The 23,227-nt window shown below is 38.6% G+C and overlaps 1 protein-coding gene across 2 annotated transcripts in view; it reads left to right on the top strand.

Annotated features, from left to right (window-relative positions):
• GUCA1C (guanylate cyclase activator 1C) overlaps positions 1–12,960 on the top strand; it is a 39,859-nt gene extending 26,899 nt beyond the window's left edge. For both annotated transcript variants that reach the window (XM_038147323.1, XM_038147332.1), the window contains exons 2-4: positions 4,469–4,618; positions 7,706–7,793; positions 10,579–12,960. In XM_038147323.1, coding sequence (XP_038003251.1) covers positions 4,469–4,618; positions 7,706–7,793; positions 10,579–10,709 — 369 coding nt within the window. In that variant the 3' untranslated portion in view covers positions 10,710–12,960. The remainder of the gene's footprint in view (positions 1–4,468; positions 4,619–7,705; positions 7,794–10,578) is intronic.
• The last annotated feature ends 10,267 nt before the right edge of the window (positions 12,961–23,227 follow it).

Genomic DNA, 23,227 nt, shown 5'->3' with positions numbered 1-23,227 from the left:
CCCTGCCCAGCTTTGCCCCCGAGAACACACATCTGTGTCCTCACCAAATAATGGTGAGCAGCCTCCAGTAAAGGTTCAACTGACAGCCTGAAGCAAAAATCACTCATGAAAGGACAGAATTAAATTCCTTTTTCCTCAGGTGTTCCGGTATCTAATGAAAAACTGAAATGTGCTCTGGACCTTAGGCACTCACAAATGATAGTCCCCTGAGGACCAATTTCATACCATCAGCAAGCTCTACTTGCATTTTTGGAGCCTCTTTCTGCCTTTATTGTGTGAATCAATTTGTTGCAAGAGGCTTAAAATATCACTCATCAGCAAAAGCAAAACAAGTTACAAACACAGTATCAAAGGGCACAAACACATGCATGACCCTAAAGTGTCCTTAGACTTCTAGTTCAGCCAGTCAAGCTGTTAAAAGACTAAAAATGAGTCTACATTTTTAGTCATTTAAGCCTACTATGTATAGAAATACTGGTGGACTTTGGGGCATGTAAAAGAAGTTCTGAACCCATTCTTTTGGTATGTCTCCAACCCACTCCTCAGAACCACATTAGGAGAGTTGTGTCCCTCTATTTTACATCACAAAAAGGTGCTCTGGGAACTGACTCCACCTGCCCCTCTCTGTTCATTTGGGCAGGGGAGGGTGCAGGACTTCACCATCCCTACAGGTGCCCATGGCAATGTGCTGCAGGCAAGGAAGGCAGAGCCAGCGCCATGCAGACATGGAAAAGAAACCTTCACACACTCAAATTTGTCTTGTATCCTAGCCTGATGAATAAGCAGGTTTTACTCGCATTAATTACACTTAATAAAAATATTACAAATATTTGACAATTACAGAGTTAGACACCAAAAGTAAATAATATCTATCTTCCACCACTGGTAATCAGCTCTGCTTATTATGTTGTTGGACATTATTTAAAAATTTATTTTATTATTCTTACAGTAGCCCTTTGTTTGTGAATTAATTACTTCCTGACAGGCAACAGATACATTGCTGTGCATGCTGCAGAGAGGTATTTTACAGAGCCCACAGACACATAAGGACCTACCTAGATACTTGTATTGAGAATGATTGTAGAACAGCAGATGGGTAAATCAGCACAGTGGTATTCTTTTAATAACGTCATAACACATTTATTGCATTATTTGTTCTACTCACAGAACCACAGGATGATCTTCATAGGTGATATGATGTTTTTCACTGTTAAATGTAGTATTTTGAGATGCTACTGTAAAAAGTGCAATATTTCTCTTTATCTCAGAAAGTTTTGTATATGTGCAACAAGATCACTGTAGCCTTCTGCATCCTATAAATGTTTTCTTTTTTACCTACAATGTATGTTTTTTGGTGTAGAAAGGAAAACATTACATTTCTCATCAATGCTTTTATGAAATGCTTCTGGTTCCACATCAAGTAGACAAACATGTCTAAGTCTTCTCAGTATTTCTATTCCTGATAAATAGAAACCAGATGCTAGATATCATGTCACCAGCAGTGTTCCCACGGCTGCAGAAAGTGGCAAGGGCTTTCCTGACAACTATGGTTTCTCTTAGGCGTTTTTCAGAGGTGGGAGTTTTTTCATCCTGGCCTTCAGACCCTTCCTGTTTGGGACAGGCCATTTAATCCACCAGATCAGAATTACCTACTCAAACACATTAGACTGGTTATTACATTGTCCAGATTCCTGATGTTTTGCCAGAGCACCAATAGTGACACCAAGATGCAGAAAGAAAGCAAACAAAATTATATTTTCCAAAATCCCAAGTGAAATGTAAGGGAGTAAGGAGAAAATTAATCTGGTCATGGATACCCAGCAATCCTTAAATTAATCTGTAGTTGCAATAAGCAGTATGAAATGCAGTAAAAAAGCAGCAATGTAAAATGCATTTAACCACATTCTTAGTAGATATATCAAATCAGATGATGGAAATGCAATCAGCAAAATATATTTTGACCTCCAGTAAAATACTTTATGAGATCCTTCTTGAAATAATACTTGCAAAATGGAAATTAAAGCCAGTGTACCAAAAAGAATATTAAGTTTGTAGTGCATGATATGTCATTATTGGTTAAGCATCTGCTTTTAACACTGGACCTGATTTTGTTTGAAAATTATATGTAGTTACTGTCAAATTTTATCTGATCTTAAACAGTGGTTGAATGGTGTCTTTTCTGCATTTGCTTGTGATTGAAATTACAGTAAAACAAGCAACTACTAGAGAACCTGCAGAGGGTCTGTGAAGCAATGGTCAGTCTGTACGGCTTATGCACACACCATTTCTGCATGAAGGCTGAATCCAGTGTGTTTGAATACATTGGATTTATCTCTGAGGTGCCACTTTGCTGAACAGACTTGCACAGAAATCAAAACAAACACTACAAGGGGCTCCCAGGAGCTCTGACCCTGATCAGTATCATGAGGGCACAATTGTGAGGAATCTAAGAGGAGAATGAAGAAAAGAAAAAAAAGAGGGTGGACTCCTATTTGGAAAAATATACCCAATCTTTGAGAACCTACATTCACTTCCACAATCTATTGTGATTGAATCTAGGCAGGTAGATGTGTGGATATGCTGTTGTTAGGAAAATTAATCCACAAACATCAGAGGTTTATGTCCAAAAAGGAGACAGAGGAGTCCTGTTACTTTATTTGAATAAAGGGAGAGCCCATGGGGCGTTCCCCTGGGGTCTCTCAAATTTTTGGAGAATGCAGCCTCCCTTTTTATCCTCATTTCCTGGGCACATTTCCCTTCTCTCTTTCCCCATTGGCTGAGGTACTTGAGAAGTACAGACTTCCCGATACACCTGATACTGAAGATTTCTCTCTAATGTATAACTCTCCCTTTTAATTTTTAATTCTTATGGAATTTATGGTTTTTCTTCCCCATTGTTTCTTTCATCTTTCAATCTAATTTATCAGCAACCCTAAAGTTTATTTGTAAAAGCAAGTATCTTTTTCCATTCAGCAATCAGTGGACTCCTTCCCTTTGTTTCTTTTATCTCCCAGTGCTAGTTTTATCTACCAGCAGACCCACAGCTTGTTTGTAAAGACAAATCCGCCATTCCTCTCAATGGTTTAGGCATTTTGGTTTGTTTTCAATTTTGGTTTTTTGTAAAGGTTGGTTAGAAGAGCTCTCAATTTCAGTATATTCTAGCCCTTATAAATTCCTGTTTGTTGTCATTCTTTGCATGCTCATGTTTGGTTTCTTGTCACAGAAATATACTGATAGAAAAGACATGTAAGGTGTGTCACTTAAGGACACAGTTTAGTGATGTACTTGGTAGTTGTGGGTTAACTGTTGGACCTGGTGACCTTGACGGTCTTCTCCAACCTAAATCACTTTAGGATTCTGATTTTGGCAATGAGTCACAGTGCATCCTTACAGATCTTCTTTTCCTGTAGTACAATATTGAGGACTGATTAATGCCTGCCTGATTAATGCCTATAAACCTCAACTGGCAATATGTCTGTTGATATATGGCAATGAAACTAAGTAACATGCTAAACTTACTGGATACTCATCCAACCTTCTCTTTTCAGTCAAAGGCCATCTGAAACTGACATGTCTTTCCAAGGTTTTCTGAGCAGCTGGATTCTGACCAATTCGATTCTGATCACAAGACTAAATTTACCAGTTGTTAATTCTTTTTGTATGCACATGATAAACAGTTGGAGCAAGTTGGATCCAAATTCAGCAACTGTTTCTTCCATCCTAACCACATTTCTACAGAAACAGAAGAACCTGACTATGGAGGCCTGCCCTTTACAGGCTTCTATCAGTAGCTTGAGCAAAGCAGTAGAAAATGAATCTGAAATAAATCTGAAATGCTTTTTCCCTATGAATATCCCCAGTCCTCAATTTTACAGTCTGGTTTATGCCTTGAAGGCTTTGTATCCCATGCAAAATGTTTATCAGAGAGACTTGATTTTTATTTGGATAAACCACAGTACTTAGGGTTCATGCCAGAGTATTGGTTACAATTTTTAAACACTTATTACATGATCCTTCAGATTAATAACACCTGGAACAGCTCTGGAAATCATACCTAGTTCTGCAGTATAGATGTAAACGACTCCACTGTAGATATCTCATTAGTACCAAACCAGATATCCCAAACTCCTCTTTTCCACATGGCAGTCTGTCACAAAACTGCTTCTTCTCCTTTTAAAAACTGTCAATAACAATTGCTCAGAACAGATTTGCCCCTCACCTCCACAACGCCCGGATTTCAGAGGAGAACAAAACCGTCCTTCCTAATACCTCTTCCCATAGCTCTTCCAGTTGAGCTCATCCTTTTATCCTTTTTTGATACCACAGAAGATTTCTATGTTAAGGTGCTTCATAAGTCAATGTGTATTGTAGGGACTTTGATGACCTGTTTCTGCGCAACTGCCAGAAAGAAAAGAAAACTAATGTTATTAAATAGGTGTGTTTTTTTCTCTCCCTCTCTCTTTCTTAGGACGGATTTATAGACTTCTTGGAGTTCATAGCTGCAATAAATTTGGTTATACGAGGGAAAATTGACCAAAAATTGAAATGGTATTTCAAGCTATACGATGCTGATGGAAATGGATGCATTGACAAAAAAGAACTCTTAAGCATATTCAGGGTAAGTAAGTTACGACCAATAGCAAGAGCATTTTATACAGTGCATTGCCCTGAAACAGTGGTTCATCATGTGCTGTAAATGGATTGTCAGTACTTTATCTAATGTTTTATGGTTGTAAAACCAGAATTAACAGGGGCTAGTAGTGACACTCCTGACATTAGTTTCTTCCTTATTGAACACATCTAAGTAATATTTTACTTTAAACCATAGTTCTACAGATAAAGTACTTTACTGAAAGTGAAATGTTGTAGAAACAATAGAGACATTACTGTGATAAACTGTACTATAAGGCAGGGCAAGACAGTAGCAGCATAATGAACAAAACAGATGGTTACAAGTATATGTGCCAGTCTATTGTGGAAAACTGGCTTCTCAAACTGATCTTGCAGCAAGAAAAATATAGATGTCATCAAAATATTACAATATTTTAAAATTTTGAAAGGCTTTTAGATTTGTTTACTACAAACACCATTACCCCCATTTTAAAACTAAATAATGGAAATATAATTTTAATATTAAATCACGCAGTGATATTTGTATAAAAATACTCCCAAAATTTTGCAGAAAATTGGTCCATTTCAAACCCATGCAACCAAAGAAGGGCAATTCTTTCTTTAAAATTATCTTCATAGTTTTCAACTTGCTCTAATGAAATAACCTTATCCTCTTCATTAGCTGCTGTCATCCAAAAGGTATATTAAGGCTCCTTACAAATATACCTGACTCAATACTGCTCCCTAAATGTACAGAACTCACTAGAGATCAAAGTTTTGCTGCACAGAGCATCAAACCTAAATAGAGTTTTAATGCCATAACAAACAAGGAACGTACTTTTCCTGGATTCTGCATTACTGCTGGTGCCAAGCCAGTTGCTGTTAGAGATTTTAAATAGCTGCTGCCAAAACTGAAAGGAACTGGAGCCAGATGGAGCTACCAGGTCAAACAAATAAAGCTGATCACCTAAAGAGCAGCTTTCTGAAGACAGAAGGAGAGGCTGAATCTTCCAGATTTCTCCTTTGAGACTAATGAAATCTTTCTTTCACAAATTCTCCATTAATTTTCACCAAGAGACAACAAGTCAATCGTGTTTTGTCTGCAGCTTTATCCAAAATGAGAATTAAATGTAAAATCCTTCCAATGTAAAGAATATTTATTTTCCAACTTACCTGGTTTTAAACCAGTTTATACCTCTGTGTGTTTCCATCTCTTTTCAAGTATATGAACTTTAACTTAAACCTGTCTAAATCATTGGCCTAGACTAGCTTTAAAATGGTGGGCCCAAAAAGAAAAAAAGAACAGGCTCACAGCCATTAAGGGGTGCCCAGCTTATAATAAGCATCAGCAAACAAGGACTTGTCCAAAAAGATGTGTCATATCTGAGTCATTAATTTAGAAACACAGAAGTGCTATTAAAATGGAATCTGTCCCTACACCTATGCAAACTATGGACCAACATATCACCACCAAACTCCTTCCAGATAATCATGCACCCTTTCAATGCCCTGTATTTTACTATTTAAGGGGCTTCTGTGGTAGTCAGTGACACAAATACTCCAGGAACCACTGATTTACTCTTCGCACTGCAATAAATTTAACTGTGGAAGGGATACAACTTGCTACTTAAGACTGCGGGAGGGTCAGGCATCTAAAACACCAAAAGTACCTAAAGTATGAATTAGTAATGGAAACAAGTTTATGTAATGACTTTTGTAAAATTATTGCTGCTTTTTGAAATAGACAGGAATTTGGGCCATTTGGAGGGAGCATTTTTATTATTTTATTTGGTCAAGAATTCTGTATCAGTGAATAGATGAATAGATTGTTTTAAAACGTGAGGTCTAATATAATATTTGGAAAGAGACATCAAAAGAAACAAGTGGCACATACAGTGACTTATCTTATGCAACACAGTTCACCTCAAGATAATCCAAGTGCAGAAAAACAAATTCTATAGTGTGCCCATTATATAATGCCTATGCATGTTTATATATGCACATATTTTCCCAGTCAATGGGATACAATTTTGCAAAAACATACATTTATACCTTTACTCCAAATATTGAGTTCTTTGCCACAAAAAAAAACCCAAACAAACAAACAAAAAGACACCAAAACAAAAACAAATAAACAAAAAAAAAAGTTTAAAAGTAGAGGGGTTTCTTCTGTGTTGTGATGCATTAAATAGTTATTTAGATGCTGCACTGGGTGTTATGTTACATGAATGGTTCCCCTTTCCCTCAGGTGGTTTGTTCCTTTGCTAAGATGATCTGTCCCTTGTAGCCCCTCCCTTCACCCCTCCGCACTGGTATCCCATTGGCTGCAGCCTTCCATCCCCACCTCCCATTCTGTGGGTATAAATGTCCCTTGGGATTGGAATTTGGCCTCTTTTTTCACCTGGATGGTCTCCGAGGCAGATGTCCCTTGCCAGCTAATAAAACAGGACATCAGAACCACGTGGAGAAAGAGCGCTTCTCGTCCTTTACTTCGTCCATGTAGGATCCGTGCTGGCCTAAATCCCAAACTAGCCGGGGGGATATTACAGCCCGAAACCCACGGATCCTTCAAAAAAGTAGAGGGGTTTCTTCTGGTTTTCTTAACTTCTCTGGAGGACAAGTAAACTGCCAACTTACAGAATGGCTGGTCTGACCTTATTTGTGATTACTAAATTAAACATATCTTAATAGTAAAATGACTTAGGCTTTCTCCGCATGTGCTTTCAGATGGGAAAAACAATACTGCATTTAAATCACACAGACCAAAGGGCACTCTCTGAAGCCATGGAACTCTCTAGGGCCAGGTAAAAATGCTGATGTGGAATCGAAAGTGAATTACAGAGCAGAGGTGCCACAGGGTTCTTCAGACCTTCAGAGATATGAAAATTAGTCTGTAATCTCTAGGCTGCATTATGTTAATTAAATTTCCAGTCCTTATTACTGACAATTTACTTGAAGTAACTATTTATTTAGTGATTTTTGAAAGGGTTTGTGAACTAAAGAGTTGCACTTTAAGTACTGCTTCTGCCAGTGTACTGTTTTCACAACTTGACGGGAAAAACTCTGAAAGAACTTTCTGTGTTTCTGCCCTCAGGCAATCCAGGCCATTAATGGCTACACCAACATGAGTGCTGAAGAGTTCACAAACATGATATTTCAGAAGATAGATGTGAACAATGACGGTAAGAATCTAGGTTTTGTTGGCATTGGCAGGGACTCTTCTGCAAGAAGGGATTTGAATGTGCAACTGAAGGATGACTGGTTTAGATAACTGAAAGCCCAAATCTGCTCTTCTTTGCCCTTATTTTACTTCAGCTTTACAGTGGAGTGTAAATCAACTGACAAAGGAATTACATGCAGTAATTACATGCAGTAAAAACAGCTCCTGCACTGTTCATCCAAAATGCCAGTTCTCAGGTTGCCTACCAAAATAAAAGTGTGATTGGCAGTGGGGGAGTAATATATTTGTGTTGGTATAATCTACTTTAAATCCTTTTAAAAAAAACCAAATAGGATGCATGGTTGAGTATGTTCTAAAGACTGGTGAGCATACTGGACGTTCCTTGAAGGCTGACTGTCAACGCATGCTAAGATACATGTTCCTGGTTTTTCCTCAACATACTAAATTAGGTCAATTGGTCTTGCATTTGGAAACTATGATTTCATTTCACTGCTTTTAGAGTTGTTTCTAATTGAAAATTTGTTACGGATGAATGTCCTCCCTTATACTTCTAATCATGAAGATAATCCTTCCATTGGCAACTATGTTTTACAGCAATTGCTGCAATCATTGATAAATTAGGAACATTAGGAAAGTTAAAAAGAGTGAAGTCAAGTCACAGACAGGAATTTTGGGGAGTTTGGCAAAGGGAGGGGCATTTTTATGGTCTTATTTAGTGTATTGAAGTTACTCTTTTTAAAAGTTGTTTGCAATATATAATCAGAGTATAAACAGTGGTCTTGTGGAGGATGCCTCAGTGGAGGATTTTTTTGACCCACCTCCTTGGTCCACTCTTTGGTGAAGACAAATTATGAAAGGAGTGCAAATAACACAGTCAAAATCTAACCCAAATTCTATGATTATTCAATGCTTTGACCATACATTTACTGGCAAGTAATAGTTGTATCTGAGCTAGACCATAATTACTGTCATAAATTTTAGCAAGGAAAATCCAAAACATGACATATTGAGGATTATCTTCATGGTGGTTCCGTTTCAAACTGTTTTCCATAGTTTCTTAGTTTTTAAATTGCTGGAAAGCAACAGGACTGGCTCGACCTGAGGAATAGGCAAAGTTTTACCAAATTTAGCTTCAACTGAAAAAAAGCTACTCCCTGTAGCTTATTAAAGAAAAGTGCAAATAGACAAATAAATTGCAAAGTCCCTCCTTACATTAATATACAATAAATAATCCCATGGATTGTAAAGAACATTTCTTAAAACAAATCTCCTGTTGGTTTTGCAATTTATTTTTGTTATCTGACAGAAATCTGAGGCCCATCACAGCAGGAGTGAGTCTGGGCCTGCCAGTCTAACCTCATCTGGCACCTGCAGTGTGGTTTGTATGCCTGCTATTGGTACCTCAAAATGCACAGCTTGGGATCAAGAGGAGGGAATCCAAGACCAGTTGACCTCCTTGAATAAGCAGAAAAATGGGGCAGCATGTCCATGTGATGAGTCCAGGAACCCCATCCACCCAAAGACCTGAGTCAAAGGCAATACAGAGTGAAGGAGAGGGGAACTAAGAGGAGTGTCTGGGATAGGAGGAGAGTTCAGAGGAAGTGAGTGGATTAGTGACAAAGCAGGATGATGCATGCAAGTGTACAGAGATGGCTTGTTCTGAGTCTGCTTGTGAAATGATTATATAGGCTGTTGTTGAAAAAAGAAGTACAGACTTCCTCAGGACTCTGCATGCCAGCTCTTGGAGAGGGTCTTAGTACTTTCATTGAAGCCTAAGAACCAGGACTTCTGTCAAATGAGGACTTTCCTCTTTATATGAGCCTGTCACTTCTGTAGCAAAGGCATATGTGACTAAAAACCCACCAAAAAACAACATACCGCCCCCCCAAACTTACAGAGACTACTTAAACCTGAAAACAGCCAAAAGTCAGCACACTAAGCATTTGCCAGAGATACACATGACTGAAACTGCTGCTCCCCTGCACCCGATGGCCTTAACTCATCCAGCTATTTTCCTCTTTGCCTGGCCCTTGTCATTTCTAATTTTACAGAGAAATCATCCATTGTTCTGAATTTAACAAGAAACAACCCGTAGACAGAGAACTGTGGACATTTCTGTGTACTATGCAAACAGACACATGCCTAGAACTGGCCTTTGTTGACAGGGAAAAGAGCAGGAAAAGAGGAAGAACATTAAACAATATTCCTATTCGTCAATAAAAGAGATTTTATTGTTGTCTTTAAACTTCGAAGTTATCTGATTTTGACATGAGCCCAAAAAAATCACACTCTAAATGGCCATTTCAGTTCCTTGAAAGAATTTATCTATCAAACTACTTCGCTGATTTTTTTCCCCTACCTCTGATAATGGCTTTAAATAATCCTAGTAGTCAACACAGGGACTATGACCACTAATCCTTAGAAAATCACACACTAATCTCTTTTAAAACCAGCTCTAATATAATTTCCAGTTAGCTCAGTGAGAAGTGGCCAGTACATCCTAATTCAGCCCTGATACTGGCTTCATTAGAGCCCCTTTACACACATTTATGAGCACTTATAGTTGTTTCAGACTTCAGTGAAAGCTGTGTTTGACCTATTTTAACAGAAAAACAAGTGAGTGAGGATCTGACTGATGCAAAGTGAGAAATCATTAGCAAATACTCTACCTGCATTTGCCTACCAGCAACTTTCATAAGGGATTCAATCTGGTGTGAATGGTCTTTTGTTCACTGGAGAGATTGCTGTGTTTCTCAGCTTCTAAAGACTATCTGACTTTCTTTTAGGGGAACTGACTTTAGAAGAGTTTATCAATGGTGTGGAAAAAGACGAGGACCTAATGGAATTAATTACGAAAAGTTTTGACCTTTCCAACGTACTCAAAGTCATACAGAATGGCAGGAGAAACAGCGTCTGAAGGATCCAGTCATGGAGGTGGTGTCTGTTTCATAATTTCAAGGAAGACAATGTTTGCTATATTCAGAGAGGCTGATGTTGTCAAAGCCTGCCGGGCAATACTGAGCAGCCTTCTCCAGGAGTAACAATTTTCAATTTTTTAATATATCCTTTTATTTTCTTTATTCTTTTCCTTGCTAATGACTGTGGCAGCCACAGGAAAAAAAAAAAACAAACAAAAACCCCACAAACAAACAAAACCCAAAACCAAAAAAACAAACAAAAAAACTGAAAAAAAAACAACAACTTTTGCCTGCATATAATAGAAAATATATTTGATGCAGTAAAAGTCTCTATGATCTAGATCTCTATGAACATGTTGTGGTCAAACCCTGGCTAGCTGCTCACTCACTCCAATCTAGTGGGATAGGAAAGAGAATTGGAAGAGCGAAAGTGAGATTATCTGTGGGCTGAGATAAAGACAGTTTAATATGGACAGAAAATGCACACAGGCAAAGCAAAGCAAGGAATTCATTCAGCACCTCCCACAGGCAGGAAGATGTTCAGCCTTCTCCACGGAAAGCACGGATCTATCAAGCATAAGGGTGACTTGAGAAGACAAATGCCATCACTTTGAACATCCTCTCCCTTCCTTCTTCTCACCCAGCTCTATATGCAGAACATGTCTCCACATAGTGTGGGACATCCCTGTGGTCGTTTGGGACCCGCTGTCCTGGCTCTGTCCCCTCACAACTCCTTGTGCACCCCCAGCCCACTCAGTGGTGGGGTGGGGTGAGAAGCAGAAAAGGACTTTTCACTGTGCAAGTGCTTCTCAGCAGTAATGAAAACATCTTTGTGTTATCAATATTGTTTTGGTCACAAATCCAAAACAGTCTCATACCAGGTACTATGAAGAACTATCCAAACTGAAAACAGCACGTTCTCTTCTGTTCAGACTAATCGATAAAATAATGGAAATAATGTAAACTGCAACTTTTCTAGAAGATACAAAGTTAATAATTTTTTTTCTTTGTATAATGTGTTCTTTAACCTGCTATCTAAAGTGTGGGCACAAACTTTTAGGTAGGACTGTGTTCTATCCAGATGAATTAAGAACAAAGCCTGCTTTGTATTAACCTAACATTTGCTCTAATCAGTACTCAAAATTGGATTAAGTTCTCTGGGAAACACTTCAGCTAGCTTAATATTCCCAAGATGTGATTCCTCCTTAACAAGCTCTCTACTACTCTTGATTTTATTACATTTGTTAATTAAAATAATGTGATATTTTGATGTTTTTTCCAGGGCTCAGCCACTGTTATTTTAAATCAACCTTTTATAAAAGTGTTGGAATTAAATTTTGTTGTCTTTGTAAAGCAAAATTAGAAGTTCAAAGGATAGTAAAACCCAAATCATTTTGTAAGTGCTCCCAGAGATTTGTGTCCTTTGACTTTATGTCCTCCTTTGCAAAAAAAAATCTTTTTACTAGGCTCTTTGCCAGGGCTGTATGAAACAAAAGGTTATAGATATAGGGTTACTTGTACTTCTGCAAAACAGACAGCCTTTCCCTGACTAATTTAGGTATCTTTACCCTGCCCAAATACCTTGGTGAAAGCTTTTAGCAATGGAGTCTTTCTGAGATTTCTACCTCCTGTCAAACTGGTTTGCAATTGTCTCTGAAGGTGGTAGCCAGGACTGCAGGGAAGGCATTTGCAGATGGCATGATCACATCTTTTTCATTTTTTTAGGAAAGCATGCTCAAAGCACAACCTTACTTTGTAAATAACAAGACTAATTCTACAAACTGGAATGGCATGAAATGTGTGCGAAGGGAAAACTATAGTTCTTTCGGGATCTATTAGCATTGATTCTCTCAAGTCTGTAACAAGTTTTATCAAAGTACTATATTATATCATAAGACTAAGTTCTCTTTGAGTGACAATGCCCTGCAGGAATCACACTAATATTAATTACTGTTAGAAACTTCAGAATTAAGCAAAATAATTTGTTGAAGGATTGGTGCAAGTTGAACAAAAGAGTTATTAAGACTTCAATACAAAAGAGTTTTTCTTCAAAATTCACTTCAAATCCATGTCCATTTGCACATGAAATGTACTCCGTCATCTACAGTTATTATCCCAGGTTCTGGTTGATCAATGGAATATAGAAAGAATATGCAACATGCATCACTTGACATTATAAACAATTCCGACATTATAGTTCTGACACTTGAATCTTTTACAACCTTAATAAAAAATAAATAAATAAAACTATGTATGAGATTGCTGGCGTTTTTAATTTTATGTTTTTGTATTTATTCATCTCTGACATATACATATGTCACTGTCAGCTTTCTCACACCCAGACTTCAGAAAATCACTGTTGTTAGTCTGAAGCTTTTGTATTTAAAGCCTATGAGAGTCTTTCAGAATTGGATTTACAATATTTAAAATAAAATGGTCCAATCTAAGCAGCTTGGGCGTATGGAAAAAGCTGTATTTGGGATTTTTTGTCTTAAACTAATGAAGTGATAGACTTGCAAAAATAACTACTATCTATATACACTGATTATTTTCTATAAGTGGATTTTTAAAAGAGTATTTCCAGTTAAATTTGCCTAATTTTTCTGCATAACTATAATTATATGAAGTTAATTACCAATTCTGGGAGAGTCCTGTGTTGCATTATAAAACAATGTATGTAAGGAAATTCTTGGTCATATTTTTTTAGACTAAATTAGGAAGGTGTAGCTGAAATGCTCATTTCTTACACTAATTTGAAATCATTTAGCAGAAACTTGTGTAAATGAGATGCAAGTATCGGTGTATTTTAATGTGGCACATCATTTCAAAAATTATTTATCTACAGTAACTCTTCATGTTGGCAACTATACATAAGATTCTACTCAATTTTTTTTTGTAAGTTGATTAACACGCATTTCCTTTGACTAGTTAAAAACAATTTGATAGCAGCTGCTTGAAATAAGTGCATTATGGCCATAACTTCTATCTAAACTTGTCAGCTGCCCATCAAGTGTATCAGTAAAATCAGGTGACACATGGAAAACCCGTCAAGTGTGACCCCTCCTCCCAAAATCTTGTTCTGAAACAACATGAAGCTGCAACTCATCATTCTGGAGGTATACTGTAAGTTGACCTGACCATCAGAATCCCTGACTGAATTGCTAGTTGAATGAACAGCAGGAAAGGAAAAAGAAAGCCCAGTGTTAGTGCATGTTATGTACACACCTTAGCAAACACTTCTGTGGTTCAGGGCATTGCTGACCTGATGATCCTGAGGGTGCTTGAGCCCAAGAGGTGCTTTTGCTAAGAAGCCCTGCATGAGAGAGAAAAGGTTCTTCACCCATAGGGTAATTGGTCACTGGAACAGGCTCGCCAGGGCAGTGGTCATAGCTCCAAGGCTGCCAGAGCTCAAGTGTTTGGACAATGCTTTCAGGCACAGGGTGTGACTCCTGGGGATGGTGCTGTGCAGGGCCAGGAGTTGGACTTTATCGTTGGATGGACCTGAAAAGTGACATCTCTTGCATAGGCCTGCACTGATTTTTGCCTTACAACAGCCATGTGACAGAAGAGTCAGCCATTAAAGGTAACTTAGTTATTCTAAAAGTGTTGCTGTACCACTACTTAATTTTCATTTCCACTTCCTCTGCAGTAGAATCATAGAAGCGTTTGGGTTGAAAGGGACATTAAAGATCACCTAGTTCCAAATCCCCTGCCATGAGCAGGGAACCTTCTGCTAGACCAGTTTACTCAGAGCCTCATCCAGCCTGATCTTGAACACTTCCAAGAACAGGGAGTCCACAACCTGCAAGACAATTCAAGACACCTTGCTAGGCAGTTTTTACTGTGCTTTAAAACAACACTGTATTGAAACAATAACTTTTGAGTTCCTAAACCCTATGGCTCCAGCTTGAAATTAAGGCCTGAATTTTTTGTCACATTTCAAGCTGCGCTGTTGACAGAAACTCATGACCTGTGCAGAATACTGGAAACGCTAGAAGGGAGGACTGGATGAAGTCACAGAACACCCAAAAACCGTAAAAAGAAAAGAAGCAGGGGAAGAAATCCTAGAAGGGATAGGAGGTAGCAAAGATCAGGCCTCACCAAAGGAGTATCATGATATGACCATCTCTGTCCCTAAGGATATATTCTAAAGGTAAGTCTAAATGTCAAAGTAGGGAAAAGAGGAAAAGGAAGAAGAGACTGAGGCTATGGAGGGGCACATTCATGTTCTGTACCTCAGACAATACCTGACAACAAGTGCACAACAAAAACAGAAATATGTGGTACTTAATCTGAGGGTCTGTCTGAAATTTGGCTTTCCTTGCTGCTGTAATAGAACCAAAATCTTTTCCAACAATGCACTGAAGGCTCAAAAGAGGCCAGACACATTGGCCTGTCATCTCTTTATCATTTCCTGTGCAACAGTACAAACATAAATAGTCTTCTGAAATTTTCTAGCATTCAGAAAAATCAGATTACCAATGTTACAAATGAAAAATCTAAAATAGTAATAATCTACCCAGCAGTTTCTTCTGCACTGGTACTGCACCTGATTTCTCCATTACCAAGGGAACGAACCACTCAAGATGTCTTCTGTTTATTCACTGAGAATGTTCAACAGCTTAATAAAATAAAGGTACTTTTCATTGTTCCTCTCTAGATTATTTTAATTAGCTGTGCAAGTTAGCAAGGCAGCAACTGATGTGTTACCATGGAGAGTTTTCCATGCTGTGGAAAACTGCTATTTCTTTAGGAAACACAGTACATTCTTCCTCACAAGTGCCCTCTGAATGGCAATTGGCAGCTGAGTGTAAGCAACTGACATAAAGAGAAAATAGTAGTATTTTAGATCTCCTATCTCATGAGCCATCTAGTCACTTGCATTTACATGGCTATTATTATTTTAAATTTCACCTTTCCTGGAAAATTCAAAGTACACTCAGAATGATAAATGAATATGAAATTGTAGTCTCTTTGTGGTCCCATAAAAGTCAATGATCCCATTGATTGCAAACCAGAACAGAATTTTTTTCACTAACAACTAAAGAATATATCAAATTCTTGATTTCTTCAGACTCTTATTAACCTTTTGTGTAGTACTCATTAACCTTTTATTAACCTTTTATGTATTTCCATGGGTTACTAGTGAAGGATGTAGGGAAGGGATAAAAGAAGTATTTTGAAAACATTTTTTAAAAACAGGTGATGTATTAGAATAGTGATAATTTTCCCTTTAAAAGCCAATTAAGTATTCATGGAAAGGGTTGACACAATTTTGAGGGCATCAAGAGAGACTAAACTCCCATCAGGCTTCAGGGACAGCTTTTCATTCTTACCATCCATTCACATGCCACTTCCATCTTTGTTCCCAAAGCAATAAAAACTATGTGGGGTTTTTCTCTTTTTTTTTTCTTTTACACTTGCAGCATACCTCTAGCTCTTAGCTTTACTGGTTCTGGACAATATTGGAAGAGTTTGCATCTTTTCTTCTCTTTTTTATTTAAATTACAAATATTTGAAAAATTGCTTCTATTGTGAAAGATTTCAAACCCCTCTGATTTAAAATACAGATCACTATTAAAAAGCTGCTAGGGGTGCTCATATCAAAAGAGAATAATTTTTCCCTTGTCCTTATTTATTTTCTAATTAGGTTACTCTTCCCTTTCATATGCTGTTCACCAGCTCAGCCTCTAATGGCCATGTCAGTTAGCAATCAGATTCTAGGGAAGAATATAATAATTTAGTCATTTTCTAAGTCATGAAAAAATACACAAAAATCCACAAAAAAATCAAAGCTTTTTAACAATCAGTCTTTTTTTTCATTATTTAAGATGGTGAGTGTCGGCGATGGAGAGAGACAAGGAGACTGACTCTGTGATCAGAATCCGATTTTATTGTGGGATACAAACACTTATATACTTTTTCAGGGAGACTAGTAGTGTGTACTACAATGATTAGGTTAAAATCACATACACAAACTTATGCATAGAACAACATCTCTTGCTTGCAGAGTTTAATGGGATTTTCTTTTTCCAATAAACCCATTTGATTGAATCTTCTTGCAATCTTGGTCTAATTTTCAAAGTTCCGTTTGCTTTTGCAAAGGCATCCTGTTATCAAATCTCTTATGTTAACCAGGTCCAAAGTCCATCGTCTGTCTTGTAACCCCCAACATTCCAACAGGTGAGATTCCCAAGAACACAAATTAGGAACTGCTTTTTCTTAGATCATCAGTGGAAAGAGGAAGTTCTTGTAGTGGTAGGTCAGCACAGGAGACCCATCATCTTAAGAAGCTTAATTATAAAAAAACCCAAGCAAAATAAATGTATAGTCTTGCTCCCCAAAAAGAGAAGCTCCCAGAAACGTGTTCTGTCTGCCAGGGTTAGTAAATGACTCTGGAGAACACAATTATAAATCTTAATTTGCTATTTTCTGCTGGTTTTGATTGTTGTAGAAAGCACATCTGGTGGTTTTGATTGTTGTAGAAAGCACATTCGTGCCCGCTCAGATTCACAAAGTGTTCTGCTGTGTGCCCCCCCCCCCCCACAGCCTCCTCTCTGGAAAAGTGCCAAATGCTGCCACACCCTTGGAGAGAAGTGAAATGTGCACAATAGGCAAGAACCAGTTGCCAGGACTAAAGGGAAGTGCTAATCAATGGTCTTAAAACAAACAAAAGGAGGATGAAGCTGCAAGAAATTACCTTCCTGCAGGTATCAAAGTTAGGGGGTAAGAGTCCAACAAATCACAGAATCACACAATCACAGAATGGCTTGGATTAGAAGGGACCTCAAAGATACCTGCTTACAGCCCCTCGCCATGGGCAGGGATGCCTCCCACCAGACCAGGTCGTACATAGCCCCACCCAACCTGGCCTTGAACACTTCCAGGGATGGGGTCTTCACAGCTTCTCTGGACATGTTCCAGAGTCTCACCACCCTCACAGAAAAAAAAATTCCTCCTAATATCCAATCTAAACCTGCCCTCTTTCAGTGTGAAGCCACTCCCCCTTGTCCTGTTACCACCTGCTCTTGTAAAAAGTCTCCCTCTATCTTTCTTGTAAGCATCCTTCAGGTAGCAGAAGGCTGCAATTAAGTCACCTCAAAGCCTTCTCTTCTCTAGGCTGAACAATCCCAGTTCCCTCAGCCTTTCCCCTGGAAGATGGGATCCATCCCTTTAATGATCTTGGTGACTCTCCTCTGTACTCACTGATTGTTTGTATCTTTTTTCTTGTTCTCTGTTTTGGTCTGCTTGTTGCCAAGGTGGAATTTTTCCCCCTGCAAATCCTTTCTGCTTTCTTCTACTTGTCCAAAGTACTACTGCAAGACCAAGGGAGAGGGAAACAAACCCTGAGAAGAAGCAAGAGGGTACAGATAAAAATGGCTGTTCAGCATCTGGGGAGTAGCTTTGTGATAGAGAAAACTTTTTACTTACATATGTGATACTCATGCTATTTGGTTTAATTTCTTTCATTTCTGCTTTGCATTAGTATTCAAGGCACACTGAGAAGAAGAATCTTCCTTTTTACTGAAGCGTTATAATCAAGCATCCTTTCCTATATATCTAAAACAGAGACGTCTGGAAATGAGAGCCATGGTGCAAGGAGGCCTTGTGATACTATTCCCATGACAAGGCTCTACAAATCACTGAGAAACATTTCACATGTTGTGGTAATTTGCAGTAAAAACTGCCGCAGATGGTGTTAGTTAACTCCTGTGAAGTTTCTGAGATTAGTATTTGGCTACAAGTCTGTCATGTTTCTGTGATACTGAACAGAGCACAAAGATATAGAAGCCCAAATAAGCAAAATTTTTCTTAAAGAGGATTTTGTTGAGACTCAGTATCACTACAACCTCCATAGTAATCTGGGGACCAGATACAGTGGGCTGTATAAATCTAGTTCTAACTTGCCCTCTATAAATAATCCTATTATGTATCTGTAAATGATTCCTGAATGGCTGTTTTTTCTCCACACGCTGCTAATCCATGTAATCCCTTAAAACACACAAGCAAAAAAGGTACATGGCCTTCAGCAGCAGCTCTTTTGCTCCCTCCCAGCACCCATCTCCTTGCTGAGACCCCCCACTTCACAGTATAAGTCTGTTTTGACCTTACCAGACATCCTCTAATCACAGAGGAATGTCTAAGCAAATAAATGTTAACCTCATGTATCACAAGAGTAAGGCAGAAAAAGCAATACTTTTGTTTTCTTTATGAATTATTTGATTTAATGTGCCAAAAAGCAAACTGAATCTTTAACTGAGCATATTGGGTTAAGCACAACATTGATCTTCTCAAACCAGCACAATAAACACACAAGCAGCTCAGAGTTACACAATAGGCACTAGGGGTGCTGGATGATGGGAAGGACCATGGTGTAACAGTGTAGACTGGGAACATGTCCTCAAATGGGGCATTTCCAAGCACACGTTCTATTAGGAAGCACTGTACTGGCTTGTGTAGAGAGTGTACAGCTGGAGCTAGGGGAATTGTACTATGAATCCATAAGTGTGAGATGCAGGATTGGATAAGTGAATGTAGGCAAGGTGCCTCAGGACACCACAGCTCTGTAGAACCCTGTACTCTGGACTTGCTACTTTGACTGTTCCCTTCCCAAAATAAAACATAAGAAGAATTAGTTTACGTCTTCTTATTGGTTTTGTGTTGCTCATTGGTTTTTTTCTCAAGTAGGAAGATGCTGTTCCTTCTTCTTGCCTTGAGAAAAGAGCCTACATGCATGCACACTGTGTGCATCTGTTGATGGTTCAAGATTTTCAAGGCGTTCTCTGTTCCTCTTGACCTTGCTCCTAATTCTATCTACCTGTACCCAAGCTACCCCAACCAATGCATCACCCGTTTTTATTTGCTACCTAGCATTTGCTTCCAGGTCTTTTACCCCTTTTGATTTTTTCTTTACACTCCAATTTTTCAGCCACCTTCACACGGACACTATCTTAATTTTAAAGTCTTCTTCATGTATGACATTTCCTTCCATGTCCTTGAAGAGATCTCACAGAAGGTAACTGAAGGGTGGGGGCAGAAAGAGAAAAAAACTCAGAACTCCAGGCACCAATGCAACTGTCCTTTGCATCTCAGAAGTGACAGGCCCGACAAAGAAACTTGAAGTATATGACATGTTTAACTCCTCATTTTGCAGTTCACAGTCATCAGGAGTCAAAGAACTGAGACAGGACACGTCTGTAAAGTGATTCCGCCCACTGACCCTTTAGTCATAAATTCCTACAAGTTTCGCAAAGGGGGAAGAATTCACAGCACACCCTTTTTTGGGTAGGATATAAGTCAATTTTACAACACATAGGTGTACATACCATATAACTCTGACTTAGCCTGCTATACAAAAATACCTGAGAGCACCGCAGCATGTTTGAAGACTTTGTGCTGTGTAGAGAAGGTGCCCATGCCCTGTGTAACCCTACTATCCTTGTTAATGCTGTAGTCTCAGTTATTTGGAAGCCACTGAGATACCTCTGCCCTGGCTACACTCACATCTCCCTTTGCAGGACATCCAGCAACAACTGAATTCCATAAAGATTGCCACAGATATAAGAGAAGCAGAGGATTTCTTCTTGAAAGGGGAAGGGAAATAGTAGCTCAGACATAGCTCTTATTTTGGTTTTGTTCTCCACTGCAGTGAGCTTAGCTTAGAAAAGTGTAAGTCTTCACAATCAGAGCCCAGAAAAACAATTTCCTGTTTTCTCTTGGCAAACACTTCTGCTCTTTAACCCCACAGAGCCTCTATAACCAGGCACTACCATAGCACTTGGGCCATTCTGAACATGACATTTCACTCCCTGCACACAGTAGTTCTCTCAGCCTACTGTAAAGGTTTATGAGCAGTTTTCTAATTAAGACATAGACACATCCTTATAATGAAAGCAATCTTTTCGAGCTGAGTAATCATTGGAGTTTCATCTGATTTGAGGGACCAGGCATACGTTGTTCAATCATGAAGACCAAATATTTATTGTGACCACTTCAAAAACATATTGTGCGCTAACACTGGCTTGCCCAGCCATTGTTAAACAACTGCAAATGAGAAACAATAATGAAATCACAGCTTGTTTCTGCGTAATTTGTACACTTGGTGCATAAAGCACTGTGTATAAATCTCAGTAAATCACTTGCAATGAATAATTCCACCATTCAGTACAGATGCTAAGCATTGGAAGCTTACAGATCATTATGGAAATGCATCTTCCATCCTCAGGAGATTGGAGAATTTTAATTCCTGGCACTGAAGGCAAGCTTGAACAAGAATATGATTAAACTTTTGTAACTGCTCAATGTTTTCTTGGCACAATCAATATTCTTTTCAATAAGCCCTTGGCCTGTTCCGGAAACACAGCCAATATCTGTGGTTCAGTAAATGGGGTTTTATTCTTCATTCCCACTGACCTGACCAACAGAATGACATTGATCACGATGAGTACCGTGTTTAAATATTTTAAAACAATTTAATCAGCTCATGCAGGACAGAGGTTAGGTAGCAGTGATGATTACAGAACATCCTTTAGTGGCTTTTGTTACAGATGAATGTGCTTTTATATCACCTCCAATGTACCCGACTGCTATCATCCACTTGTGCAAGCTGGCAGGAATGAATGGGGTCACACTCAGTGGTTGCTTCCTTTCCTTCAAAGGCAGATTGAAAGGGACACGACAAGTAGCTGTGCATGCCTCAGGAGGACCAGCATCCAGGGGGGAGATCCTGAGCCTTCCATACTGATGTGTGTGGGAGCACCAAGGGCAATTGGCTATTATTAGTTAAATGTTAATACTGTCAAGAAGGGGGATGCTAGACCAGAATTTAGGGTGCGCTTACAGCCTGTTCACCAATGTGCCAACAGCATGTGCACAATCCTGGGCAAATCACTTCACTCTGAACCTTGGGTTTTCTGTCTATCAAGGCAAGGTTAATAATTTTTGCCATGTTTTGTGAAGCAGTTTGATACCTATGCAAGAGAGGCATGATGTGACTGCTGAGTTGTGGCATTTGTTCAGCACATTGGTGACACTCAGTTCTTTGCCAACCCAAGCAGGAGCTAGAGAGCTACTTCTACAAAATGCCAGAGAGAATGAAGAGTTTGGAGCAAAAGTCAATCTAGACAGTTTCAACAGATGTGGAAAACGGAGAACAGTAGTGAGTAGTAAAAGGGACAAGAATCACTCCTTCCTATTCAAGGAAATTCTCATCCTTTGCTTCAATGGTAATACAATTCTATTATATCAGATTTCTGAGCTTTGTACCCTGAGTCCTAAATAATTAAAAATTACTTTTGTTCTCTCTTCTGCATTCCCATATGTGATGGAAAAAAGATTGAGCATTTCTTGACGATTGTTGTCCTAGTAATTGCTTATTCCTCTATCCACACACAGAGTGGTTGAACTTGGCACCTGTCTTTATAAATGAGCTGGCAGTCAGACATATTTCAGTGATCAGAAGGCTTCAGAAATAACTAGGTTATACAGCAGAAATAACCTGCAGTAGGTTGAGTCCTGCAGCAGCCAAGTATCCACATGCACCCCAGGACAGGGGAGAAAACAGGAAGAGGAAATGTAAGAAAACTTCTTCTACAAGTCAAACTAATCAAAGGGTAGTTGAAGTTAAATCTTCTGTCATGCATTTCTGCACAGATCTACTCAACAGAAAGGCAGAAAATGTAGAGCTTGGACAGAAGAGAGGATGAGGTTCTGGTGTTATAAAGGCACCAAAGAAGTTTTCTTCTTGAAATGTCTGTTTCTGTATCATATTAATACATTCTCTTTTCTAGCAAAAAATGGCACAATGTTCACTGTTTAGTTATTACTATGTAAACAATGAACATTGTGCCACTTTCTTTAGTTTGTCAAGAATTTGATCCACAATCTCGCTTTGCAGTCAACATAAATTCACCCGAGCATTAGCTAATCTTTGTTGACTTTGTGGTTCTTAAGGTCATGCAGTTTAAAATTTTTTTGGTTACACCAAATATACCAGTTACTGCTGGCTTAGGACAGTTTCCATGCATGGCTGCTGAATGACAATCTCATTTTCTCATATGGGCGGTAGAAGAAATTTTTTGCACTTGAGTGCTCCTGTCACTCTACTGAAGTATACCATGAATTCAAAATAGACAAAAGTAACTCCTGGATAAAATTCAAATAACTGGATCACCCTTGTTTTCCTAGGTTGATGATTACCTCAAATATGAAATAAGTTTTCAAATATTATTTAGGCTGTGAAGTCGGTGAGTCCTAAGCTAGGAAATGTCAGAGGAAAGTAATTAATCTCATCCTGTGTGTGCACTGTATTTCAACCTGAAGTTATCAAAGCGCTACAAGGGGACCACAGAACACCACCATGAAGGCCATGACAACCCTAAACCTGCCAGTGAAAAGCAGAGATAATCTGATGCTTCTTTTTTCCCCACAAGTGACTTAATGATGCAATTTTTTTCCACATGATTAGCACTTTGAAAGTTGGAAATATTAAATAGTAAGTTACCTGTTATTTCCTTTT

This window comes from Motacilla alba, chromosome 1 (assembly GCF_015832195.1).
Source record: "Motacilla alba alba isolate MOTALB_02 chromosome 1, Motacilla_alba_V1.0_pri, whole genome shotgun sequence".
Lineage (NCBI taxonomy): Eukaryota > Metazoa > Chordata > Aves > Passeriformes > Motacillidae > Motacilla > Motacilla alba.
This window is presented reverse-complemented; position numbering and strand designations above follow the sequence as displayed.